A 23,421-nucleotide genomic window follows, 5' to 3' on the forward strand; every position below is an offset into this window, starting at 1 on the left:
GAGAAAAAGACAAAATTCAGGGAATACAGCAAGCAAGAAGGAAATAGGCCACACATTCAGGTTTTGCATATTAATACTTCTTCTTAATTAGATCTAAAATCCAAAAAACGGGAAAGGAAATAATTATACAAGTCATTTTACTTCTAAGAAATGAGCTTTTTGGGGACAGCAAATAAAATGTATCTTTGCATTTCCTTTCTTTTGCTTCTCTTCTAAGAGCAAATTCTGGGTGGCCTGGCAGATAATTTTTTTTTCTTCAGTAGATTACACCAGTCACAATTATTCTGTCATATTCCCTGGGTTTTTACACATTGTTGAAGAGCTGTTGTGAATCATGGAGAGTACTAGAAAGTTGTTGTGTTAAGGATTTGAGATTGAAGTTCTTATTTTTCTTATTTTAACCTCTTTCCTAGAGCCAGAGGCTAAATTTGAAAACAAAATCATCCAGAAGGAACCTCTCGTTGTTCAAGAACATGAAAGCATCACTCTGACTACTACAGTAACACCTGAAACTGCTGCAGTGAAGTGGCTCAAGGATGGAACAGAAATCAAGGCCAGCAAGAAATATGAGATCAAGAGTGAGGGGTCATCCAGGACCCTGACAGTGAAGCTGGCTGAGGGCACAGACACTGCTGTGTACACTTGCCAGACAAAGAATGACAAGCAGGAATTCAAAGTGCAAGTGAAAGGTGAGCAGGGAGGAGCACACAGGTCATGCCCCAACTCAAGAGCTACGTTTCCCTCTTTGCAGGACCACAGGATCACAGAATCCCAGGTTGGAAGGGACCTCAAAGCTCATCTGGTCCAACCTTTCTTGGTAAAAGCAAGGTCTGGACAAAGATGACTGAGTGCCCTGTCCAGGTGAATCTTAGAAGTGTCCAATGTTGGGAAATCTGTGACTGATTCCAATGGCTGATGGTTCTCATTTTGGAAAATTTCAGTGAGATGGGCAGGATGGAGATGAAGCCCAAAGTCTCCCTAAAGCCATCCCAATGTCAAGGCTTGAGTTGCTGTTGCTGCTGTGGTGGCTGTGCCACCCAGGACCAGCAAAGTTCTCCACCTTCCAAATACCCACCTGTCCTTTGGTGGCCTCTCAGGGTTTTCAGGAGGATACAAGGGGTGTTTTCCTGCTGTCTGCTCCCCACTGTCATTCCTGTTTCTGTCTCCTCCTCACCCTGGGGCATGGCAGAGCCTTTGCTCTTTCTCCCCTCTTCTCACCAGCAAGACAAAGCTGATAAGGATAGAGAGAGGGAGGAGAAGAATTTTGAGTTAAAAACATGGTGAAACAGGACCTGAATTGCATCCTTCTCTGTTCCTGGGGTAGTGCACCAGGGAGGCTGCCCCCTGGTCAAGGCTTAGGGTATAAATGGACAGGAGGGACGAAGGACATCTGGTCCACAGATGGAGTTGAGAGGGGTGATGTCCCAGAACAAAGATCTGTCCATTTCTCTTCAGACACTCAGACTGGAAGTGTCTGCAGCTGAAATGCATCCTCTCAGCTCCCTTTGGAGTCACTCATAGGTCACAATCCACCCTCCTTATCAAAAGATGCTCTCCAAGATCAAAGAAATCAAACCCTTGATTTCTCCGACTCCGCTGGCTCTGCATCCAGTTGCAGAAGAGACAAAGGTGGCTGGAGCTTGTGCATCCACATGGATTTGTACATTCAGGCAGGCAAATCAGGCTCTGATGTATAAATACACCATGGTCTCATTGGTTATGAAATTAGAAAGAAAGGAAAGCAAAGCTCACCCCTGTCTAAAACAGTTCTTGCTCCACTAGATGACAATGACATTAAAGTTTCATGTCAAATGAATCTCTCTAAATCCCCACCATTCTGATTTGTCTCTCTCTACCCTGATCCCAAAACCTGTTTGGTTTCTGATTTTATATTTCTATATTTTAAATTGAACAGAAAGGTTTGATGTTTGGTTTGGTTTTTTATTTTTCCTCATCTTTTCCTTTCTCATCATTTTTCCCTCTTTTTTGCTTCTCAGAAATCCCAGTGAAGTTTACCAAAAAACTTGAAGCTGGTAATGCTGAGATTGGGGGCAGCACCTCTTTGAGCTGTGAGGTGAGCCATGCCAGAGGGAAGGTGGTGTGGAGCAGGAATGGTGTTGAGATCAAGCCCAGCAAACGCTTCCAGATCCATGAGGAAGGGGTCAAGAGGACACTGACAATAACAGGGATCAGGGCTGAGGATGAAGGAGAATATTCCTGTGCATCCAGAGATGACAAAACCAACATTACCATCACCCCTAAAGGTATGGACTCTAGAACTTCATGGAGACAAAGTTGAGTTGGTTTGCATTTTTCTGTTGTCTCCAGTGTTGACAGCAAAATTCAGAACTCCCCTTCCTCTCTGGGAACATTTTTTGAGTTCTTTTCTGGGAGGGTGGTTGAGACCCTGGCACAGTTTTCCCAGAGAAGCTGTGGCTGCCCCATCCCTGGAAGTGTTCCAGGCCAGGTTGGATGGGGCTTGGAGCAACCTGGGCTGTGGGAGGTGTCCCTGCCCTTGGGAAGGGCTGGAACTAAGTGATCTTAAAGGTCCCTTCCAACACAAACCATTCTAGGATTCTATGATTTTGAGACATGTTGAGCTCAGATCTCTTATTATGTGGGCAAATTTCCCTTCATAGTGAGTTTGGGACTGGAATTAAGTATCTCAAATCTAAGATGGGAATTTTCCTCCCTCTTTATTTGCCCCTTTGTTTCTGGCATCTCTGTTCACAAAAATTATTTGGATGTGGGAAAGGTGCTGACCCATTATTGTCATCACTTCTTGTCAGTGATAAAAATTGATGATTCTAATAACATTTTCAAAGCTGTTGGCTCTTTGAAGGTGTTTATGCCACTTGAGGCACTTCAGGACATGCTCTGGTGGGTGATAAAGATATTGAGATGTATATTTATACATTATTCAACAGGGGGGTGTTGGCAGTTGGACACAATGACTTGAGAAGTCTTTCCAGCTGTGACAGTTCTGTGATCCCAGATGTTTTCTTCTTATCCATCAGCTCCCAGAGTGGTGAAATTCATTACAAGCCTCAACAGTGTGGTCTCTGAGGAAGGAAAAGAGGCTGTGTTCAGGTGCACTGTCTCTCCCAGTGATGCTGTGGTCACCTGGTTCAGGAATGGCACCAAGATTGAAGGCAGCAAGAAGTACCTGATCTCCCAGCAGGACACCAACCACAGCCTCACCATCACTGATCTGACTTTGGAAGATGCAGCTGAAATCACTGCCAATGCTGAAGGTGTAGAAAGCTCAGCCAACCTCCGAGTCCGAGGTAGGAAAGCCATAATGTCCCTTGGAGTGGCTGTCACTGATGCTGGGACCTGTGATGCTTCATGTGGCCTTCCCTCTGACTGGTTACATGAACAGGAGGGAAATCTTTCTTCTGCATCATTAAATATGGGTGCCCAGAATGTTTTGGGACTGGAGATGGAGAAGCCACCAACTTAATTCTCTCTGAAAGCCTGGTTTCTGCAACCCCTACATGGTTACTAATATCTCTTCTCCTTTGACAGAGGCCTCGATCTCATTCAAGAAAAAACTGGAGGCCAGGACAGTTGAAGAGAGGGACACAGTGACCTTGGAGGTCGAGCTGACCAAACCTGCAGAGGTGAAGTGGATGAGGAACAGCATTGTACTGAAACCCAGTGAAAAAATAGAGATCAAAGCTGAAGGAACAAAGCACACCCTGGTGGTGAAGGACATCTCCTTTGCAGACAGGGGCTTCTACTGCTGTGAGAGTCCTGATGACAAAACCCAAGCCAAGATCAACGTGGAAAGTAAGTTGAATCATCTCCAGTTCTATAAATACCCTGGGCAGGGTTTGGAGGTGGACTCTGGTCCCTTCCATTCTCATAATGGTCACTGCCACCCCTACCCTTCATGGTGTCATGGTTTAACATCGGCCTGGCAATTAAACCGAAACAGAAGCTCTCTATTAATCTCTCTCTCTCCTCCTTGATGAAGAAAGAAGAGAGAATAAGGGAGAGAGGCTTATAGGTTGGAGACTAAACTACAGAACTTTAATGAAACAGTAATGATAGGACAAATTAGTAAATATATACAGGAAAATGAGAACCACATTCCTCCCCCCTTTTCCCCCAATAACTCTCACGTCACCCCCGAGGCTGCAGGGCAGCCCTGGGAAAGTCCAGGCTGGAATCCTGGGGTCAGCAGCAGTTGGGAGCTGGAGGCAGGAACACACGGATATAGGCTGGCACAGATCAGGAGCACAGGCAGAGGAAGGGATGGAATCCTTCCAGGATGCTGGGGGAAGGAAGAGAAGCAGGAAGAGAAGGAAATACGGAAAATCCTTCAAATTTATACTGAGTGTGATGTATATGGGATGGAATACTCTGGTCAATTCTAGCATCTATCTTGTCTGCTCCTCCCCAAAGGAGGGCTCCTGGATGGTAAAATGTTTTCCTCAGAGCTGAGCAGTGTCCTTGGCTCTGCACACCAGTCCCTGGCAGTAACTATAAACATCAAGTGTTATCAGTTCTAAAAGCAGACACTGTCTGAGGGACTTGCTGTTAATTTCAGCAACTACTTAAAGAGGCTCAGCTGAAAGCAAAAGTACAAGACAGAGAATCACCTTTATCCTGGCCCAAACCAGGACACATGGAGACACAACCATGGGCTTGGCCACCAGTCAAAAAAACAGTAAAAAGAGAACAGTTGTCTCATTATTGTTGCCTCCATCTTGTCCCAGCAGCTTTCAGTCAAGCTGTTGACCATTTAGCTTCCTACTCACTCCTTTGAAATTTCTCTCTGTCTGGTAGACACTGTTTTTTCCATCCCCTCCAGCCATCCATTGCCCTAATTCTCCTCTTCAAATGACCTCTTTCAGAATGTCTCTTTGTGTTCAATCAAGGTTAAAAATGCTACAAAAGCAAATCCCCTATCTGAGGATGCTGTCCTTTCAAGTAAGCCAATGGTGTCTCTGCTCTCACCCTGTACCTCTGTCCTTTTTTTCCAACATCTGATCATTACAGGGTAGATGAAGACAGGACTTAAGCACTTAAGGACAATCTAATTTTGTCTGTGAAACCCCTGCCACCAATTGGTGTTCTGTAAGTTATAAATAGAAATTAAGAATGGACTCAATAACAGATTTCAAGAACATAAAAAGCTGGTATAAAGGGGAAGGGAACAATCAGTTCTCCATGTGGAAATAACAACAGGAAATAATGGACTTTGAATGCAATGAGAAAAATCCAGGTTATACACTCAAAAAGCTTTTAAGCGTTTGGAGGGCAGAATAAGCTGTCTGGAGAGGTTTCAGAGCCTCCATCATGGGTTTAGTGAGATTTCTGGGATGATGTAAAGAGCTGAGCACATCCCAGAGCAGGAGAGAAAGGCTGGATGATTTTTCTAGGTCCTTCCAGCTTTATAACATTGAGGTCTTCTGATGCTATCAGAGATAGATAAACAAATAATGGCAAACTTCATGGACTGCTAAGACAGCTTCATCTTCAGAACTGCTTTAGCATCCTCATTTGGGGCAGGTACCATTTCTACTGGCAGCTACTAATTTTTTTTCTTTTTTTTCCAAGCTGAATATCTCTAGTAAAATATATTACCAGTGATTCACAGCTGGTAGGTTAGGCTTGGATTCATGCAGCCTAAATCTAGCAAAGAATCATAGAATCTGCTGAGTTGGAAGGGATCCATCAGGATCACCAAATCCAACCCCTGTCCCTGTGCAGGGCACCCCCAGAATCACACCAGGTGCCTGAGAGCATCACCCAAATGTTTCTTGATCTCAGGCAGGTTTGGTGCTGTGACCACTTCCCTGGGGAGCTTGTTGGTTAAGGTGGTGCAGGACTGGTGGTTTGTATTTAATCTTGAAGGTCCTTCCCAACCATGATGATTCTCTGACTCAATAATTCTATACATAAATAAACCACTTCCACTTCTATAGGTAAATACAGCCATGTAGGATGAAAATGTGCTTGGAAGAGTGTGGTGCAGGATGGAGCCATTTCTTGCTCCATCCTCTCTCCCACATTGCATCCCAGGACATGTTTTTTTTTCAGGCTGGGTGATACTCAGTTTCCATCCATCCAGGATGTTTGAGCAGTTGGATATAAATTCAGCTCTCTGTGATTTTAGGCAGAGGCTGTTGTTATAACCAAGAAGTCAAAACAAAAAAAGGATGGAATGGTGTTTTTATAGGAAGTAATTGGGTAGCCCTGATAGATGCCAGCAGTGCTTTGTGCAAGGAGGGTCAGGCAAGCATCAGTTTATGTCTCTGGTTTATAAACTTCCTATTTGGATGGAGAGGGAGGAATTTGTTTTGTTCTCTCCAGGCACCCAGCTGCATTCTGGTCAGTGTCACTGTCAGAAGTAAATTCTCTGCTGATGGGGTGAGACAGTTTCAAGGAGTGATGGGGACTCAAAAATGGAAATTATCCACTGTAGCAGGGAATCTTTTTGTGTAGGATCATCCAAACTTTAGTTATGAGTTGAAACTGGAAAGGGGCCACATGCAAGAGTCTCCCACGACTGCCTGAGTAGTCACAGTCAGCTTATATCACCTCTGTGGTGAGCAGCTGAGCTCACTGCAGGGACTTGGCTTAGTTGACATTTAAAGGTCCCTTCCAACCCAAATCATTCCATGAATCCTGTTCCCAATGAAAATAACAACAGCAAAGTCTTCTTCTGGAATGTTTCCTCCTGATGGGTGACCACTTCCCTCATGTACAATCCCTCTACTCTTGCATGTGTGGGAACAACTTCAAAACTTTCTTTTTTTTTTCTGGCCCAGATAGTGAGTGTGGTGAGCCTAGCCAGAAAAAGGACCAGATTCCCCTTTTTCTGCAATATTTGGCTCCCTTTTTGTCCCAGCTGAAAGCATCCCTTTGAAGAACACCAACCCTGCTGGCATCGTGGTTTTGAACAGGTTTTATTTCTTCTTTGACTGGCAGATAGGAATTAATTGGCAGATACCTGCCTGAGGAGCAGGGAAATAATCTATTTTCATAGAATCATAGAATCATAGAATTGGCTGGGTTGGAAGGGACCTCAGAGATCACCAAGTCCAACCCTTGATCCACTCCCCCCGTGGTTCCCAGCCCATGGCACTCAGTGCCACATCCAGTCTCTCTTGAAATATCTCCAGACACGGAGAATCCACTACTTCCCTGGGCAGCCCATTCCAATGGCTGAGCACTCTCTCCGGAAAGAATTTCTTCCTCATCTCCAACCTAAACTTCCCCTGGCACAACTTGAGACCCTTTGTGCCCTCTTGTCTTGCTGAGAGTTGCCTGGGAAAAGAGCCCAACCCCCCCTGGCTCCAACCTCCTTTCAGGGAGTTGTAGAGAGTGATGAGGTCTCCCCTGAGCCTCCTCTTCTCCAGCCTCAACACCCCCAGCTCCCTCAGCCCTTCCTCACAGGACTTGTGCTGGATCCCTTCACAGCCTCCTTGCTCTTCTCTGGACCTGCTCCAGCACCTCAATCTCCCTCCTGAGGGGCTGAGGGGCCCAGAACTGGACACAGGACTCAAGCTGTGGCCTCACCAGGGCTGAGAACAGGGGCAGAATCCCCTGGACCTGCTGGCCACGCTGTTCCTGAGCCAGGCCAGGATGCCATTGGCCTTCTTGGCTACCTGGGCACACTGCTGGCTCACGTTCAGCTTCCTGTCAATTTTGGCTGTTTCCCATCTGTCAGTGTGAGATCTCCAACTTTTCTCTCTTTTTTTTTTTTTTTTTTTTCCCTGTTTTTCAGTGAGGCAGATCAAGCTGGTGAGAGGTCTCCAGCCCCTCGAAGTCCCCGAGAAAGGGACTGTCACCTTCGAGGTGGAGGTGTCACACGAAGAGGTGGAAGGGACCTGGCAGAAGGATGGAGTGAGGCTGAAGCCTTCACCCAACATCAGCTTCGATGTCCAGGGGAAGAAACATTCCCTGACTCTTTCCTCAGTGGCTCTGGAGGATGCAGGACTCATCTCCTTCAAAGCAGGGGGCATCCACTCCTCAGGGAAGCTCACTGTGACAGGTATCCAGCCCTAAAACCTCTGGCTGAGGTTCTCTGCTCCTGACTCAGAGAGGGAACTCGGATGGGGGGAACGGTGGTAACTGCAGGTGGATGGTAACTGCAGGGAATGGTTTAAGCACTGGATGATCAGCAATAGGAGTTTTAATGTCAGCAGGATTGTTGTGAGATCATTGTCCACAGAACAGCTCCTGATAATGGTCTCATAACAATGCAGTTTTCAGGTGATCCTGAGTTCCCACTGACTGGACCTTCACTAGATTTTATATTTTATATTTTATATTTTATATTTTATATTTTATATTTTATACTTTATACTTTATATTTTATATTACATTTCATATTTCACATTTCATATTTCATTTTATTTTTCTCTTTTCTACTTTCTACTTTATTCTTTATGTTTTATATTTTATATTTTGTATTTTGTGTTTCGTATTTCATATATTATTTTTATTTTATTTTTATTCTAATTTTATATTTTATATTTCATATTTTATATTTTTCATTTTATACTTTTTATTTTATATTTTTTATTTTTTACTTTTTACTTTTTTCTTTATTTCATGCTTTATATTTTATGCTTTGTATTCTATACTTCATACTTTATATATTTTATATATATTATATATTTTATATATTTTATATATATTATATATTTTATATTTTTATATATTTTATATATTTTATATATTTTATATATTTTATATATATTATATATTTTATATTTCATACATTTTATATTTCATATATTTATATATTTTATATTTATTTGTATATTATATATTTCACAGGTTTTACCTTTTAGTTCTAGGTTTCTCTTTGTTTCTCATTTTTATTTTTTATAATTTTTTATTATTTATTTTTATTTTATTTTTAAATTTTTAATTTTTATTTAATTTTTATTTTTAAATATTTTTATTTACTTATTTCTGCTTGTTTTGTTTTTTCTTTTTTCAGAACTGCCTGCAAGAATCATCAAACCTCTGGGAGATGTCAGTGTGGCTCAGAAGGACAAAGTCACCTTCGAGTGTGAGCTCTCCAGGCCCAACGTGGCTGTCAAGTGGTTCAAGGTACTGCACTTAAGTGGTAGCAGGATTTTAATTTCCAACTTCTCCTAAAGGGAATGAGAATCTTTAATTCCAGGAGAGGTGAGGCTGAGCCTTTGCTCTACAGCTTTAGCATTGCTCTCCTGTCCTTATCTTTATCCACCCGACCAGTTTATCCACCCGACCAGTTCATCACTCTCTGATATTTATTCTTTATTGGGTTGAAAATCCAATTTTTTAATTTTTTGCACAGAACACGAGCTCTGCTCTTGGTGCTCGAGCTTCACTTCACACCTTGTGCTTTCACCCAGGATTTTTAGCCTGGATGAGAACTGGGATTTAGGATGAAGCCTTCAATCCCCTTGGCTCCTGAGAGTCATTTTGGGGACACCTCAAGTGCCTTCAGGGGCTCAGCTGACACTTTTATTGGGATATCAGCATTTCTCCAGGATAATTCCTGCTGGGACTTATTTCCAACCCTGTGCAGCACCTTAGGCTTTCAAATAGGTGTCCAAGGTCAAGCAGAAAAAAAAAAATAAATGTGTTTTCTGTCATTCCTGTTTCTTGGAAACTTTTGCTTCAGTTTCAGCAGATGTTCCAGTAAGAAAAGTGCCAATGGGAGAGGTGAATGTAGCCCAGATCTGGGTGTTGGGGTCTTTTTTGGTGCCTTCAATTCCCTTGGCTCCTGAGAGTCATTTTGGGGACACCTCAAGTGCCTTCAGGGGCTCAGCTGACACTTTTATTGGGATGTCAGCATTTCTCCAGGATAATTCCTGCTGGGACTTATTTCCAACCCTGTACAGCACCTTAGGCTTTCAAATAGGTGTCCAAGGTCAAGCAGAAAAAAAAAAATAAATGTGTTTTCTGTCATTCCTGTTTCTTGGAAACTTTTGCTTAAGTTTCAGCAGATGTTCCAGTAAGAAAAGTGCCAATGGGAGAGGTGAATGTAGCCCAGCTCTGGGTGTTGGGGTTTTTTTGGTGCATATAGAGGAGTTGATGGTGATTTGGTTTGTTTTTTTTCCTTCTAGGATGGGAAGGAGCTCCAGCAAAGTCAAAAAGTGGGGATTATTTCCCAGGGAAATAAGAGAAGCCTCATTATTCACAAGTGTGAATATGAAGACCAGGGGACCTACACGTGTGAAACAGCTGGAGACAAGACATCAGCCACCCTAAAAGTCCATGGTATGTTTGATTAAAGTAGCTAATTACATCCACTGCAGGGTTTTTGACTACACAGCAAGAAAAATTTGTGGACAATATCTGTGTTTCTCAATCACTCATTTCAGACAATTTTCTCTTCCTGGCAGAGATGTCAGGCAGAGCTGTCAAGGCTGATCCATCCTTAGAGGGGTAATTTGGGAAGAGATCTCAACTTAGTTTTTGACTTATAAGTGATTTCTGGAAACGAAATGGTGTTTCTAGATTCAGAAGGGAGCAAGCAGTGAGCAGCCTGGCACCCAGCAGAGATTCAGAGTTTGTTGCTGACATGGGTTTGGTTTATTTTCTGCCATTGCCACCAGGGGACTTGGGCTGAGTAGGCAGTGGACAAACCTTTGGGTATCATCTCAAGAAGTGGCCTCCTTTTTGTACTGTAAATGCTAAGGAAAGAGTCCTGTTTTCTGGCTGCACCTCTTTGATGCTCAGGACACTTTTCCATCCATGTGATGCAGGGTCAAGCACCAGAGATGTTTTGTCACCAGGCTCTGAAGCACCAGAGACAAGTTTAGTGCTAGAGGCCAGGGACTGGATGGAGAAATCTGCTGTGCCCTGGCAGATGTTATTTTCCAGAAGGATATCTGGAAAGACAAATCAGCCCTTTCCTATTGCTTACGAGATGCTGTCCTCATGTGGCCACTTGTGTTCAGCAATATTTTCATGCACATCTGCCCTGTTCCAGTGCTCTGTTGAACTCCCCTGTTTTTTCTCCTCGACTTTGTGAGGGGGGTTGGGTTGCTATTTTATTGTGTTTGTTCTCTGCTCCTGTGGCTCATCCCAGGTGTATCAAGGTCTTCCAAAAGCAAAGGGCTGCAGTATCATAGAATCATAGAATTGGCTGGGTTGGAAGGGACCTCAGAAATCATCAAGTCCAACCCTTGATCCACTACCACTGCAGTTCCCAGCCCATGGCACTGAGTGCCACATCCAGTCTCTTTTGAAATATCTCCAGACATGGAGAATCCACTACTTCCCTGGGCAGCCCATTCCAATGCCTGATCACCCTCTCCAGAAAGAAATTCTTTCTCATCTCCAACCTAAACCTCCCCTGGCACAACTTGAGACCCTGCCCTCTTGTCTTGCTGAGAGTTGCCTGGGAAAAGAGCCCAACCCCCCCCTGGCTCCAACCTCCTTTCAGGGAGTTGGAGAGAGTGATGAGGTCTCCCCTGAGCCTCCTCTTCTCCAGCCTCAACACCCCCAGCTCCCTCAGCCCTTCCTCACAGGAATTCTGCTGGATCCCTTCACAGCCTCCTTGCTCTTCTCTGGACCTGCTCCAGCACCTCAATCTCCTTCCTGAGCTGAGGAGCCCAGAACTGGACACAGGACTCAAGCTGTGGCCTCCCCAGAGCTGAGCACAGGGGCAGAATCCCTTCCCTGGACCTGCTGGCCACGCTGTTCCTGATCCAGCCCAGGATGCCATTGGCCTTCTTGGCCACCTGGGCACACTGCTGGCTCCTGTTCAGCTTCCTGGCAATCCAGACACCCAGGTCTCCAAACTTTCTGCCTGGCTGCTCTCCAACCACTCTGTCCCCAGCCTGGAGCTCCTCATGGGGTTGTTGTGGCCAAAACATCTCAGTAGTGAGATGGATCAGTTCTGACATCAATTAATGCAAAGCTACAGAGTTCAGGGGGATTATACTGAGTCCAGGGACCTCCAAAGGAAAATGTATGGGTAAAACTTGTGGCTGTGATCCCTGTGGTTGATACAGCCCAGTCACCAAAGCATGGAATGACTGGAGACCATGGGGAGAAGTGTGTGTGTGAAACACAAGAAACTGCAGACTTGCGTTCAGCTTTCCTTAGCAGCTTTTCTTTCATTCCTGTGTTTAATTTATTTTAAAATGTGTGTAAAGTTCCAGCAACCATGAAATCCTCTTGCAGTTAGCTCCACTCTAGCTGGTAATTCTACCTGGGGGTTCAAGAATAAAATATAATTACTGTGTTGAGGAGAGAAACGACCTGGGAAGGGAGGCTGGTGTAGAATAAAACTATTCCCATTTTTTCCCCATCCAATTACACAGAAGGTAAACACACAACTCAGCTTTTTACACAGGTGTGTAGTGAGAGGACAAGGGGAAATAGTTAAAACTTGAAGAGGGGAGATTTAGGTTGGACATTAGGAAGAAATTCTTTCCCGTGAGGGTGGTGAGACCCTGGAACAGGTTGCCCATAGAATGTGTGGCTGCCCTATCCCTGGAAATGTTCAGAGCTCAGTTGGATGGGGCTTGGAGCAACCTGGGCTGGTGGGAGGTGTCCCTGCCCATTCAGTGGGGTTGGAACTGGATGAGATTTAAGGTCCCTTCCAATCCAAACCATTCTATGAACTCTGGGTTAAGAAGAAACCTCAAATAAATATTTCTCTGTGTTTTTTCACAGCCCGAGATATCAGGATTGTGAAACCACTGGAAGATGTGGAAGTGAATGAGTATGAGAATGCTTCTTTTGTCTGTGAGATTTCACATGATGAGGTCCAGACCCAGTGGTACAAAAACGACAACAAACTGAAGGCTGCTGACAACATCAGAATGCACCAAGATGGTAGGGTGGAAATGGGGGGAATCTCCTTTTTGAAGGGTGAGGTGGGTTGGGGTTGGTGCTGATATTGGAGTCTAGGGAGAAGGGTCTGACTTTTAAAGTCAAGAAGATGTAGCAGAAAGTTTCACTTCTGTTTTGGGGCTGCAGCTAAGCTGGAACAGTGACGTGGTGTGAACTTTAAGAAGGCCAATCCCACCAACCCATGCTGCCAGCAGTGGGTAGGAACTTGTTTCATCTGCCAACGGGTGGGATCCTTTGTTTCAAGTACTTCCCAGGTTGTGGGGAACCACATTTGATCAGTTATTGGAGGGGCTTATGTTAAGTTATCCTTTGATCCTGCCACGTAGACATGGGGGAATGGTCATGAGAGCTGGTGGTGATGCAGAGAATCCAGCAGAGTGATGCTCAAGCTGGCAGCATGTCTGAGAGATTGAAATTGCTCAGGGCAAGTCTGAGAGACTGAAATTGTTTGTTCAGGGCAAACTGTGCCTCACTGTGTGTCTGTTCTCAGGAAAAACCTATTCCCTGACGTACACGCGCGTCCGCGTCGAAGACGCAGCTGAGATCAAGTTTGTGGCAGAAAAGGCAGAATCTCGTGCCCACCTGACTGTGAAAGGTAATGGTGCTCTTCATGCCAACACTGCTTAAGCTCTTTCATGTTAAAAAAAAGCCATCATCCCTCCCTTTTAATGGGAAGAAGGTTAAACAACACCTAAAGCTTTCGGGGTGGGGGGAGAAAAACTCTTCCCTCCCTTACTGCACATGGAATGTCAGCCTGGGATTTACGTCTCCTGACTAACACAGAATCACAGAACATCAGGGAAGGGGCCTCTGAAGATCATCAAGTCCAACCACTCCCTCCCTTCCAGCAGAGGAAGACCAAAACTGGGGCAGGTCACTCAGAAATGCATCCAGGAGATTGATTTATACCTCAAGACATTAAAAGTTTGAATTGGAGGGATAAAAAGCTAAAGCTTGACATTCTCCTGCATTTTGTCCTCCTGGTATATATTTGAAAAAAAATGCAGATTTTTTTTTTTTTTTGCAGGGGGGTTCAACTTAAGCAGCATGATAGAGAAAAGGCAGATATTTGAATTAACACACTGATGAGGAGCTCAGTAAACCCCAGCCCAGTGCCTGGCTTTGCCATAGCACTGCTGTGTAGTGTTGAGTAAATTACCAGTTATCTCTGCAGTTCAGCCATCTGAGTGGCAAATTAGTTTTCCTTTCATTCACTCTTCACTTGCCATGTTGAGTGATTAGCACAGTGAGGATTCCTGTCATCATCCAAGCAAGAGAACCTAAAAGAAATAATGTTAATTAGGTTTTAATTGGCGCTTTTCATGGCTACTGTGCTGATTATTCAAATTTTTTCATTTTTTTTTTTAACCTCCTTTTAGAACTGCCTGTAAAAATCATCAAGCCACTGAGAGACAAGATTGCCCTCGAAAAACATCGGGGAATCCTGGAGTGCCAGGTGTCTCGTGCCAATGCCAAAGTGAGGTGGTACAAAAAGAATGTTGAAATCCACCCCAGTGACAAATACGAAATCGTGAGCGATGGTGTCTATCGGAAGCTCATCATCAACGATGCAGGTTATGAAGATGAGGACACCTACACTTGTGATGCCTTTGATGACAAAAGCAGTGCTAATTTCTTTGTTGAAGGTAGTAAATGACTATTTATTTATTTTTTTTTTCCCCCTCTAGGCTGCTCTGGAAGAAAGATTGGCTGATTTGAACAGCCTTTGTTACTTGCTTTGAAAACACAATATCACTTCAAGTATTTTAATCCTTACTGATTTTTTTTAAAGTTGATATTGATTCCTTTTAGGATTATAAAAGCAGGAACATCCCACAAAATGACTGTTAATTATGTTTTCCTAAGGAAAGTAATGAAATTCTCATTCCGGACAAGCTGATCTGATGTGCTGAGGAAAGTTTGTTGTTCAGAAAAAAGTTGCTGTAACCAACCTAAATCTTTCCTGTTATCAACATCTGCATCTCCATGAACCTATTTTATAGTGCCAAGTGTTTGGTCTCAGGATAGGAGATCTCAGGTCTCAGACTGTAGAGGTAGGACTGGGAAGCAGGTGATTTGGTTTCTCTTGAGGCTGTGTCCCAGCCTCGCTGTCGGAGCTGCGACCAGCATTAGATGTTTTTTAGGGAAAAAAAAGAAAAATAAAAGGACATTTTAAGGCCTTCTGAGCTATTAAGTTCAGGATTCACATGCACAGAAGATGGCATGAAATTAGAGTTCTTCCATCACTCCTAAATCCCTGCTTTCTCATTCTATCCTTCACCCAGAGCAATCCATTAATATTGTAAAGGAATTGTGTGACGAGGACGTGACTGAGCCTGAAGAAGCCAACTTTGAATGTGAGACCTCCATTCCAGCTGTGAAACCACCCAAATGGTCTCTGCGTGGAGAATTCCTGCAGGCTGGCAGGAACATTGTCATCGAGCAAGAAGGCACCATCCACCGACTGACAATTCTGAAAACCAAAGCTGATATGACAGGCACCATCCAGTTCTCCATTGGAAAATCAAAATCCACAGCACACCTGCTTGTCAGAGGTAACCTGATGGGTTCTGCTTTGAATTAGATCACAAGAGACCCTGGAAAGTGTTTTTTTCAGACAAACTGATGTACTGGGTGGGAGGTTGGGAAGGTATCTGGAAGATCTTCCTGGTTCCCAATTCCAAGTTGTTGGGTGCACTGTTGGATGCATGAGATGGAGCAGCAGTGTTTCAGGAAGAGATTCAATAAGATGGATCTAGGATCTCCAAGTCTGGAGTGGAGATATTCAAATCTATTGGGCTAAGATTGGCTTGTTTTGTTTTCTGTTTTTTGTTTCTGTTTGATTTTTAAATTTAAAAAAATTATTGTTATTGTTTTATTTTATTTACTTAGCCAAAGAGGACAAACCAGATTAAATATTCCAGGAGAGTTTATTTGGTCCTATTTCTGAACAAGACAAGTTTGAAAGCTCATTTGCTTAATCCATTTTGTCATTGACTTGATCTGGGACAAAGCTTCAAGGCTTTTTATATTCTGCTGTCAGCATAGTAAATATCTCCAGTCACATCCTGAAGTCCTTGTTTTGTCTTTAATTTGCTCTTCAAAGACTTCAGTTAGGGGGGAATTCAGGAAGCACTGAACCAGAACTGGACCATCCAGATGGTCCAGTTGATGTACAGTATTATCCTATAGAAACCAGATAGATCATCAGGTTGGTTTAGCTTTAAAGCATCTGTAGCATCATGTGAGCACTTCGCAGAATTGTGGGGAAGGACATGGGTGAAATTAATTGGCATGAAATACAGATTAGAAACTTTTCTCCAGATTGATCCCTTATTCTTTCCCAACCCTGCTTTCCAGATTGCCACATCCAGATCACCAGGAAGATGGAGGACAAGACAGCCCTGGAATGCCATTCAGTCGTCCTGTCCTGTGACTTCAGGCCTTCTCCAAAAGTTGTGAAGTGGTTCAAGGGCCAAACACCCATCGAGCCCTCTGAGAAGTACAAGATCAAGAGGGATGAGTATTCAGCAGAGCTGAAGATTTTGAAGGTGAAGCCTCAAGATGCTGGGGTGTACCAGTGCAGGGCTGGAAATGCTGAGACAGAAGCCACGCTGACTGTGGAAGGTATGAGAGGTTTGCAGCAGGGAGATCTGGCTGTTAAATAGATATAAGGAAGATGTTTTGTATGAGGAAGGTGGGGGAAGATTTGTAGGTAAAGGTGGACAGGGCTCTGAGCAATCTGACCTAGCTGACAATGTCTCAGTTCATTGCAGGGGGGTTTGGTTTAGATGATCTCAGCCCAAACCATTCTATGATATCTTCATCATGATATCATGATATGATATCATTCTATGATATCTTTATGGTGAAATATTTCATTCTGGATTTCTCTTCTTGAGTGGAGATGGATTCCAACAGTTCTCTGGTGCTGATTTTATATAAATGCAATATCTTAAGTGAACTGACTGTGCCAGAACTCCACAACACTCAAAATCAGTGCTTACCATGGAGTAGGTAATGCACATGGAAGGCCTTGCACCATCTGGATGAGGCAGAACTTAAAAGTGTTTTACTTGAGGTACATTACTTTCTATTCCATCCACAGAACTAGAACTCTTTGGTTCTTCTTGCTACAAAAGTCCTTTATGTTAAACTGCTGCAGCCCTCTGATTCTGGTGATCTTTCAGTTATGGTTTTCATCTCCTGACCACTGTGTTGACTTTTATATCATGCAATATTCATAATGATGTTCTACCTCATCCTGGCATGACACTGGTTTCTAGCCATTTTTTCACCTTTGGTGAAACTGTAAGAAAAGATAATCACTGTGTCACTTTCAGCAAGACTTGGAGGTGAGCCCTAGAATTAGTTTCAGAAGACCAGAAAGCAGCTCCTGGTAACACTTTTGCTTTGATGAAGAGGTTTATCCAAACAATAGTTATCCAAAACTATTTAATACTCCCCAAATCCTCTTCTGAGTAAGCTAGTCCTGGAGAAATGGGATTTCAGGGGAAGAAGCTGCAAGGACAAACCTCTGGCCAAGGACTGGGGAAAGAAAATTAAATTCTTGTTGCTCCCTGAGCCTGAGCAAGTTGCTTAATCTTTTTGCACTTGCTGCTTGTGACCAAATTTATTGTGTTCATCTCATCCTTTGTGTTTGCCAGTGGAGCCAGAGATTATTTAGTTATAAATTATTTGTGTGTGTGCAGTGAAAAACACAGAGGGACTGGAGCTCCATGGGGTGTTTAAAGCCTCACTGTGCTGTCATTACCATTTGGGGAGGACTTATTGCTTTTAAAATTCAAAAATTAAAAAAAAAAAAAAGCAAAGCATGAAAAGAGAGTAATAAAAGTGTTAAAAGGAGTCTGGGCATCCTAATATTTTTAATAGATGTTTTTTGTTGGACCAAATGCAGAACTAAGTAAATGAAGTGTAATGACCCGTGGTGTACAGGAGACCAGACTCCATCCTCTAAGAAACCTAAAACACTGTGAAATCTCTTTGTGGTAACTCCTGTCTGATGGTAACAGTGGTGATGATGGTGCCCCTTGGTTCCCTACAGCCCGCAATGTAGAGGTCCTCAAACCCCTGCAGGACGTGGAAATTGAGGAAGAGAGTTCTGCTGTCTTCTCCTGCCAGCTGTCCCACGATGACGAGGATGTGGAATGGTTCCTCAATGGCACCCTCCTTTACACCAACAATTTCAATGACATCAGGAACGTTGGCAATTGCTACATGCTGACCATGAAGCAGGTGAAGCCTGAGGATGCAGGCACGGTGACAATGAAGTCAGACAAGGTGTCGGAGAGCGCGCGTCTGAAGGTGATAGGTGGGTCGTGATCACACCACTCCTGAATGTAAATCAGAGATGCAAAGGAGCTGCTATTTACCATATCCATGTATTTATCCTCCTTGTAAGCCTCAATTTTCTAGGTGTGCAGGGGTTATCTTCTGTAGCTGGTGATTTTTCTAAGGAAGATTGTTTTGTTGTCCCAACAAAACGTTTATTTATCAGGATAGCCTCAAGAGAAATTTCCTTGCCTTGTAGGTCTCTTCCCAGAATCATCCAGATTGGAAAGGAGCTCTGGGAACACCAAGTCCAACCCTTGATCCACTCCCCCCATGGTTCCCAGCCCATGGCACTCAGTGCCACATTCAGTCTCTTCTTAAAAACCTCCAGGGATGGAGAATCCACCCTCTCCCTGGGCAGCCCATCCCAATGCCTGAGCACCCTCTCCATGAGGAAATGCTTCCTAATATCCAACCTCACCCTCCCCTGGCAGAGCTGAAGCCCATGGCCTCTTGTCTGACTGATAGAGCCCAACCCCCCCCTGGCTCCAACCTCCTTTCAGGGAGTTGTAGAGAGTGATGAGGTTTCAACAGTATATAGCCTGTAAGCTGTTGTTTCTAAAGATTTTTGTCTGCAAGGAGCTGAACTTCACTGTGCCTCCAAGGGCTGGACACATCTTTAGTCACCAGCTCTGAAACTGGGCTGAATCAGCTCAGTTTGCTTCTGTCCTTCATCTTTCTTAAGGTTTGGTGACATCTCTGAGTGGCTGTGGTTTAATATCTGCTTGTGCATCAGCTAAGCCACAGTAGGGTGCAGGAATTATTTTAGGGATGTTAGAAAGAGGAGGTAAAGCTCTCATCAAAAATTCAGAATCACACTTTCTTTAGCAGAACATCTGTACCCACTCAGGTGAATCCCAGTGATTTGTTACCCTAAGTTAACTCCATCAGGTATCTGGATGCATAAGTAGGAAATGTTTTGAGCCTTTCTCTCTGAAAGTCACAGTTTGATGTCCTTCACACCCTCTTAAGTAATCAGAGAGATGATTCTCCTTGCATTTTGCCTCCTGATTGTGACTCATTTATTCTTCCCAGAGCATATGAATAATTTAACTCTTCTACTCTACTCACTCAGAGAGTCAAGGAATTCCTCTTCCTCTTTTCTTTCATATCTGGTCTTAAAATTCCCCTGTGTAAACATCTTCTGGGTCGAATATGCTTCAAAATGGATAAAAAGAAGAGCAAAAATGTTCAGGAGAGTGAGGAGAGGGTGCAGAATATCCTTGTATTGCTGCTCCTACCACATGAATCCTGCCTCATGAAAAGGCAGTGCCAGCTCTCTCACTTTAGAAGACCTACATCCCAGTTACTTCATACTTTTTTCTTTTAACCACCTTTTCATCTCTCCATTTGTAGACCCCACAGAACATTTTCTGCTCCTCCACAAAGCAGGGAAGGGCTTTCTTAAACTTGTTTTTCCTTGTTGAGTTGCTGTTCCACAGAAGAGTCCAGCTGCCCCTCTGGTCTTCACTGAGGCCCTTAGTGCCTCCTCCAAGATCGAAGATTTTCACTCCCTGTGAAAAGATCTCCCATGGGTGCCCCAAAATGGAGAAAAATGAATCCTTGCAGTCTTGAGAAAGACCATGATCACTTCCCATGCACAGCAACACAGACTGCCTCTCTCCTCCCCTTCATCTGCCCATTAATAAATTCTGATTTCCCTAAAACTCATTCCATATCATGAGATGTGAGACTCTTAACTTCTGCATTAACCCATCAGCTTTGCCAAGGTTTCACTTAATCTCTCTCTAAATTTTTTGTAGCTACTGGAAATGCCTCCACTTAAATATACTGTTTCTTCTCTGTTTTTCCCCTTGTCCTTTAGAGAAGCCTGCTGTCTTCCTGAAGTCCTTGGATGATGTTTTTGGAGAGGAGAGAAGTGTGGTGAAGCTGGAATGTGAAGTCTCCAAAGAGAAGGTGACACCTGTTTGGCAAAAGGATGGTGTGGAGCTTACTTCCAGTAAAAAGTATGAGCAGATACAGTCTGGAAAGACCCTCTGCCTCCATATCCATGACCTTGAAAAGTCAGATGCAGGTTTATACACGTGTGATATTGGCACTGATGTTGCCAAGTCCAAGGTCAGCGTTCAGGGTAAGTACAGAAAATGGTCAGTCCAGGGATGCTGTGAAGATGGGTGGGCTTGGTTGCTTTGTCTCACACTTATTTTCCCATGACCCTCAAACGCCTCCACTCTGGAATAGTTCAAAAAGAATTTGGCACACAACGTGGAGGTGTTTGAACAATCCCCATAGCTCTTTAATGTAAGTACCTCTGGTGTTGCAGGGAAATTCAGGTATCAATGTATTGACAATTTTCCTTCCTGAACGTCCTGAAAGGGGAAAAATCCTCCCAGAAGAACAGCCCATTTATTCCTCATAAATAAATAAACAAACAAAAAAGGCAGCTTGCTTCCTATTTTTCCTATTTTCCTATTCCTTTTTCCTAGTTATTAATTACTAGCATTTTTGAGCTATTAATTCAGAAGGCAAAAGTGAGACAACATTTTCAATTGAAGAACCCAGCAGCTCAGTGTGTTCTCACATCCTTGGAGCTGCTTGGAGGGAACAGGGGTGTCCATGGCTTTCAAACTCACGTTGATAATCAGACAAATTTTGAATTTGTTTGATTTGAACACCAGGGAAGGGGAAGATGGTGACAAGCTAACAAATGCAAACATCCCTTTTCCTGCATTAGCATGGAGAAAAACCTCACACAACACCCCACACACTGCCTATCTGACAGTTTCCCCCACCCTTTAGCTCATGGAATCTTGACTTTTCTCCATGGAGTAAGCTGTTCTCCATGCAGTCCTTCCAGAGCAGAGCCAGGGAGTTCACATGTGCCTTTTTTTCCTGTAGCTTTGTGATGATTCTGAGTGGGTAAAATCTGAGAAAACCTTCCCATGTCAAAACCACCTGTAAGGAATGCAGTGCTGTCCTGCCAGTCCTTTAGATAAACCAGTCTGATGAGCTGAAGATGTCAATATTACTGCTCAGTTCAATCATAAATCCTTTTTTATTCCTGCTATTAACCATGAGAATTAATCACATTGATTGAAAAACAACCTTTTGCTTTCCAGAACTGAACATTGGCATCACCAAACGGCTGAAAAACACTGAAATCCACGAAGGAGAAGATTGCACTTTTGAGTGTGTTCTGTCCCACGAAAGCATCGATGACTTCAGCTGGACACTGAAAGGGAGAAAAGTGGAAAGTGGGGGGAGATTTAAAGCTTCTAACATGGGTCGGAAATACACTCTCACTATCAGAAATGCCATCCTTGATGATACTGGGGAAGTCATTTTCACTGCCCGTGGCCTTACCTCCAAGGCTTCCCTCCTTGTGAAAGGTAATGAGGTCAGGAAGGCTCTGGGGTTTGATTCTTTCCATAAGGCATGTCAGTAATCCATGAAGGCAAACTCTTGGTATGAGCAAACTGAAGAGCAGCCATCCCTGGGAGCCCTGAGGCACTGAGATATTTTTTTCTTCTTTAAAAACAAGTGAGAGGCTGAAAATTTTATTGCATGCTTGAGAACTGCAGAACACACTGAGCAGTGTGCAGCCAGTTAGTGCCCAGGCTGTGTGCATCTGAGATCATCACCCAAAGCTCAAAGAGAGTAAAAATGTAGTTTTCAGACATGGCTCATCATCCAATTGGACCTTTTTGGGACAAATCAAATTGTTCCTTGAAGTCTGGTGCCTGTGCTTAGACCACTGCTGGCTGCAGAGCAGCCCTGGAGTGAGTTCCTCTGCTGTGTTGTGGATGTCTGTACTTAATGAGATAGATCCCATCACACGTTCAAGTTACTCCCAGTTACTCCTGATTTGGGTACACAAGGAAAATTTTTCACTATCAGAACAATCAATCATTGGAAAAATCTCCCCAGGCAAGTGGTGGGTTCCCCAGCACTTTTAAACCCCACTTTTCCTCCACTTTTTCCCCCCACTTTTAAACCTGGCTGCTGAGCCATCTTGTTTAGGCTGTGCTTTTGCCAGGAAAGGTTGGAGCAGGTGATCCTTGAGGTTCCTTCCAAGCTGGTGTTCTATGGTTCTGTGACTGCATGACACCAAATGACAAAATGACAACCCCTGAAATGGGTGCCAGCAGGGTCAGTCCTCAGTTCCTGCAAGCAATTATTATTATTCATGAACAGCATGGCCAGCAGGTCCAGGGAAGGGATTCTGCCCCTGTGCTCAGCTCTGGTGAGGCCACAGCTTGAGTCCTGTGTCCAGTTCTGGGCCCCTCAGCTCAGGAAGGAGATTGAGGTGCTGGAGCAGGTCCAGAGAAGAGCAAGGAGGCTGTGAAGGGATCCAGCAGAATTCCTGTGAGGAAGGGCTGAGGGAGCTGGGGGTGTTGAGGCTGGAGAAGAGGAGGCTCAGGGGAGACCTCATCACTCTCTCCAACTCCCTGAAAGGAGGTTGGAGCCAGGGGGGGGTTGGGCTCTTTTCCCAGGCAACTTTCAGCAAGACAAGAGGGCAGGGTCTCAAGTTGTGCCAGGGGAGGGTTAGGTTGGATATTAGAAAGAATGTCTTTCTGGAGAGGGTGATCAGGCATTGGAATGGGCTGCCCAGGGAAGTAGTGGATTCTCCATGTCTGGAGATATTTCAAAAGAGCCTGGATGTGGCACTGAGTGCCATGGGCTGGGAACTGCAGCAGTAGTGGATCAAGGGTTGGACTTGATGATCTCTGAGGTCCCTTCCAACCCAGCCAATTCTATTATTCTATGATTATTTAGAGAGCCCATAACTGTAATTAGCAGGTAATAAAGATCAGGACTACTTTTCCCTGCCTTTCCTGGCATAAAATAAATCATTCATTGGGTAATTGTGAAAACTTATTGGCTCTTTGAATTCCAAATCTAACAACCTTATAGTGATCATGAAGTGTATTGAAAATCCCTCTTTTTGCCTCCCCCTTCTCTTCAGAAAAACCAACTGAGGTGACCAAACAGCTGGAGGATAAAATATCAGCAGCAGGGCAGGACATCACCCTGAGCTGTGAATTATCCAAAGCTGATGTGAGCATCAGGTGGTTCAAGGATGGCAAAGCAATTCGAAAAAGCCAGAAATATGACTTGCACCAAGAAGGAACAAGGGCCACCCTGATCATCCATGACTCTACAGTCAAAGACAGTGGGGAGTACACCTGTGAGACAGAGTTCTCTAAAACAAAAGCCACAGTCACTGTGCAAGGTCAGTTGAAGCATTCACACAGGCTGGCAGGGAAGAATTTGGGGTAAATA

At 43.9% G+C, this 23,421-nt stretch overlaps 1 protein-coding gene across 5 annotated transcripts in view; it reads left to right on the plus strand.

Annotated features, from left to right (window-relative positions):
* OBSCN (obscurin, cytoskeletal calmodulin and titin-interacting RhoGEF) overlaps window positions 1–23,421 on the plus strand; it is a 216,830-nt gene that overhangs the window by 54,077 nt on the left and 139,332 nt on the right. For all 5 annotated transcript variants that reach the window (XM_030445973.1, XM_030445974.1, XM_030445975.1 and 2 more), the window contains exons 16-31: window positions 414–689; window positions 1,998–2,264; window positions 3,018–3,287; window positions 3,529–3,792; window positions 7,742–8,008; window positions 8,966–9,078; window positions 10,083–10,236; window positions 12,646–12,807; window positions 13,316–13,420; window positions 14,205–14,471; window positions 15,111–15,380; window positions 16,186–16,452; window positions 17,891–18,157; window positions 20,003–20,269; window positions 21,258–21,527; window positions 23,105–23,371. In XM_030445973.1, coding sequence (XP_030301833.1) covers window positions 414–689; window positions 1,998–2,264; window positions 3,018–3,287; window positions 3,529–3,792; window positions 7,742–8,008; window positions 8,966–9,078; window positions 10,083–10,236; window positions 12,646–12,807; window positions 13,316–13,420; window positions 14,205–14,471; window positions 15,111–15,380; window positions 16,186–16,452; window positions 17,891–18,157; window positions 20,003–20,269; window positions 21,258–21,527; window positions 23,105–23,371 — 3,753 coding nt within the window. The remainder of the gene's footprint in view (window positions 1–413; window positions 690–1,997; window positions 2,265–3,017; window positions 3,288–3,528; window positions 3,793–7,741; window positions 8,009–8,965; window positions 9,079–10,082; window positions 10,237–12,645; window positions 12,808–13,315; window positions 13,421–14,204; window positions 14,472–15,110; window positions 15,381–16,185; window positions 16,453–17,890; window positions 18,158–20,002; window positions 20,270–21,257; window positions 21,528–23,104; window positions 23,372–23,421) is intronic.

This window comes from Calypte anna, chromosome 2 (genome assembly GCF_003957555.1).
Source record: "Calypte anna isolate BGI_N300 chromosome 2, bCalAnn1_v1.p, whole genome shotgun sequence".
Taxonomy (NCBI): Eukaryota; Metazoa; Chordata; class Aves; order Apodiformes; family Trochilidae; genus Calypte; species Calypte anna.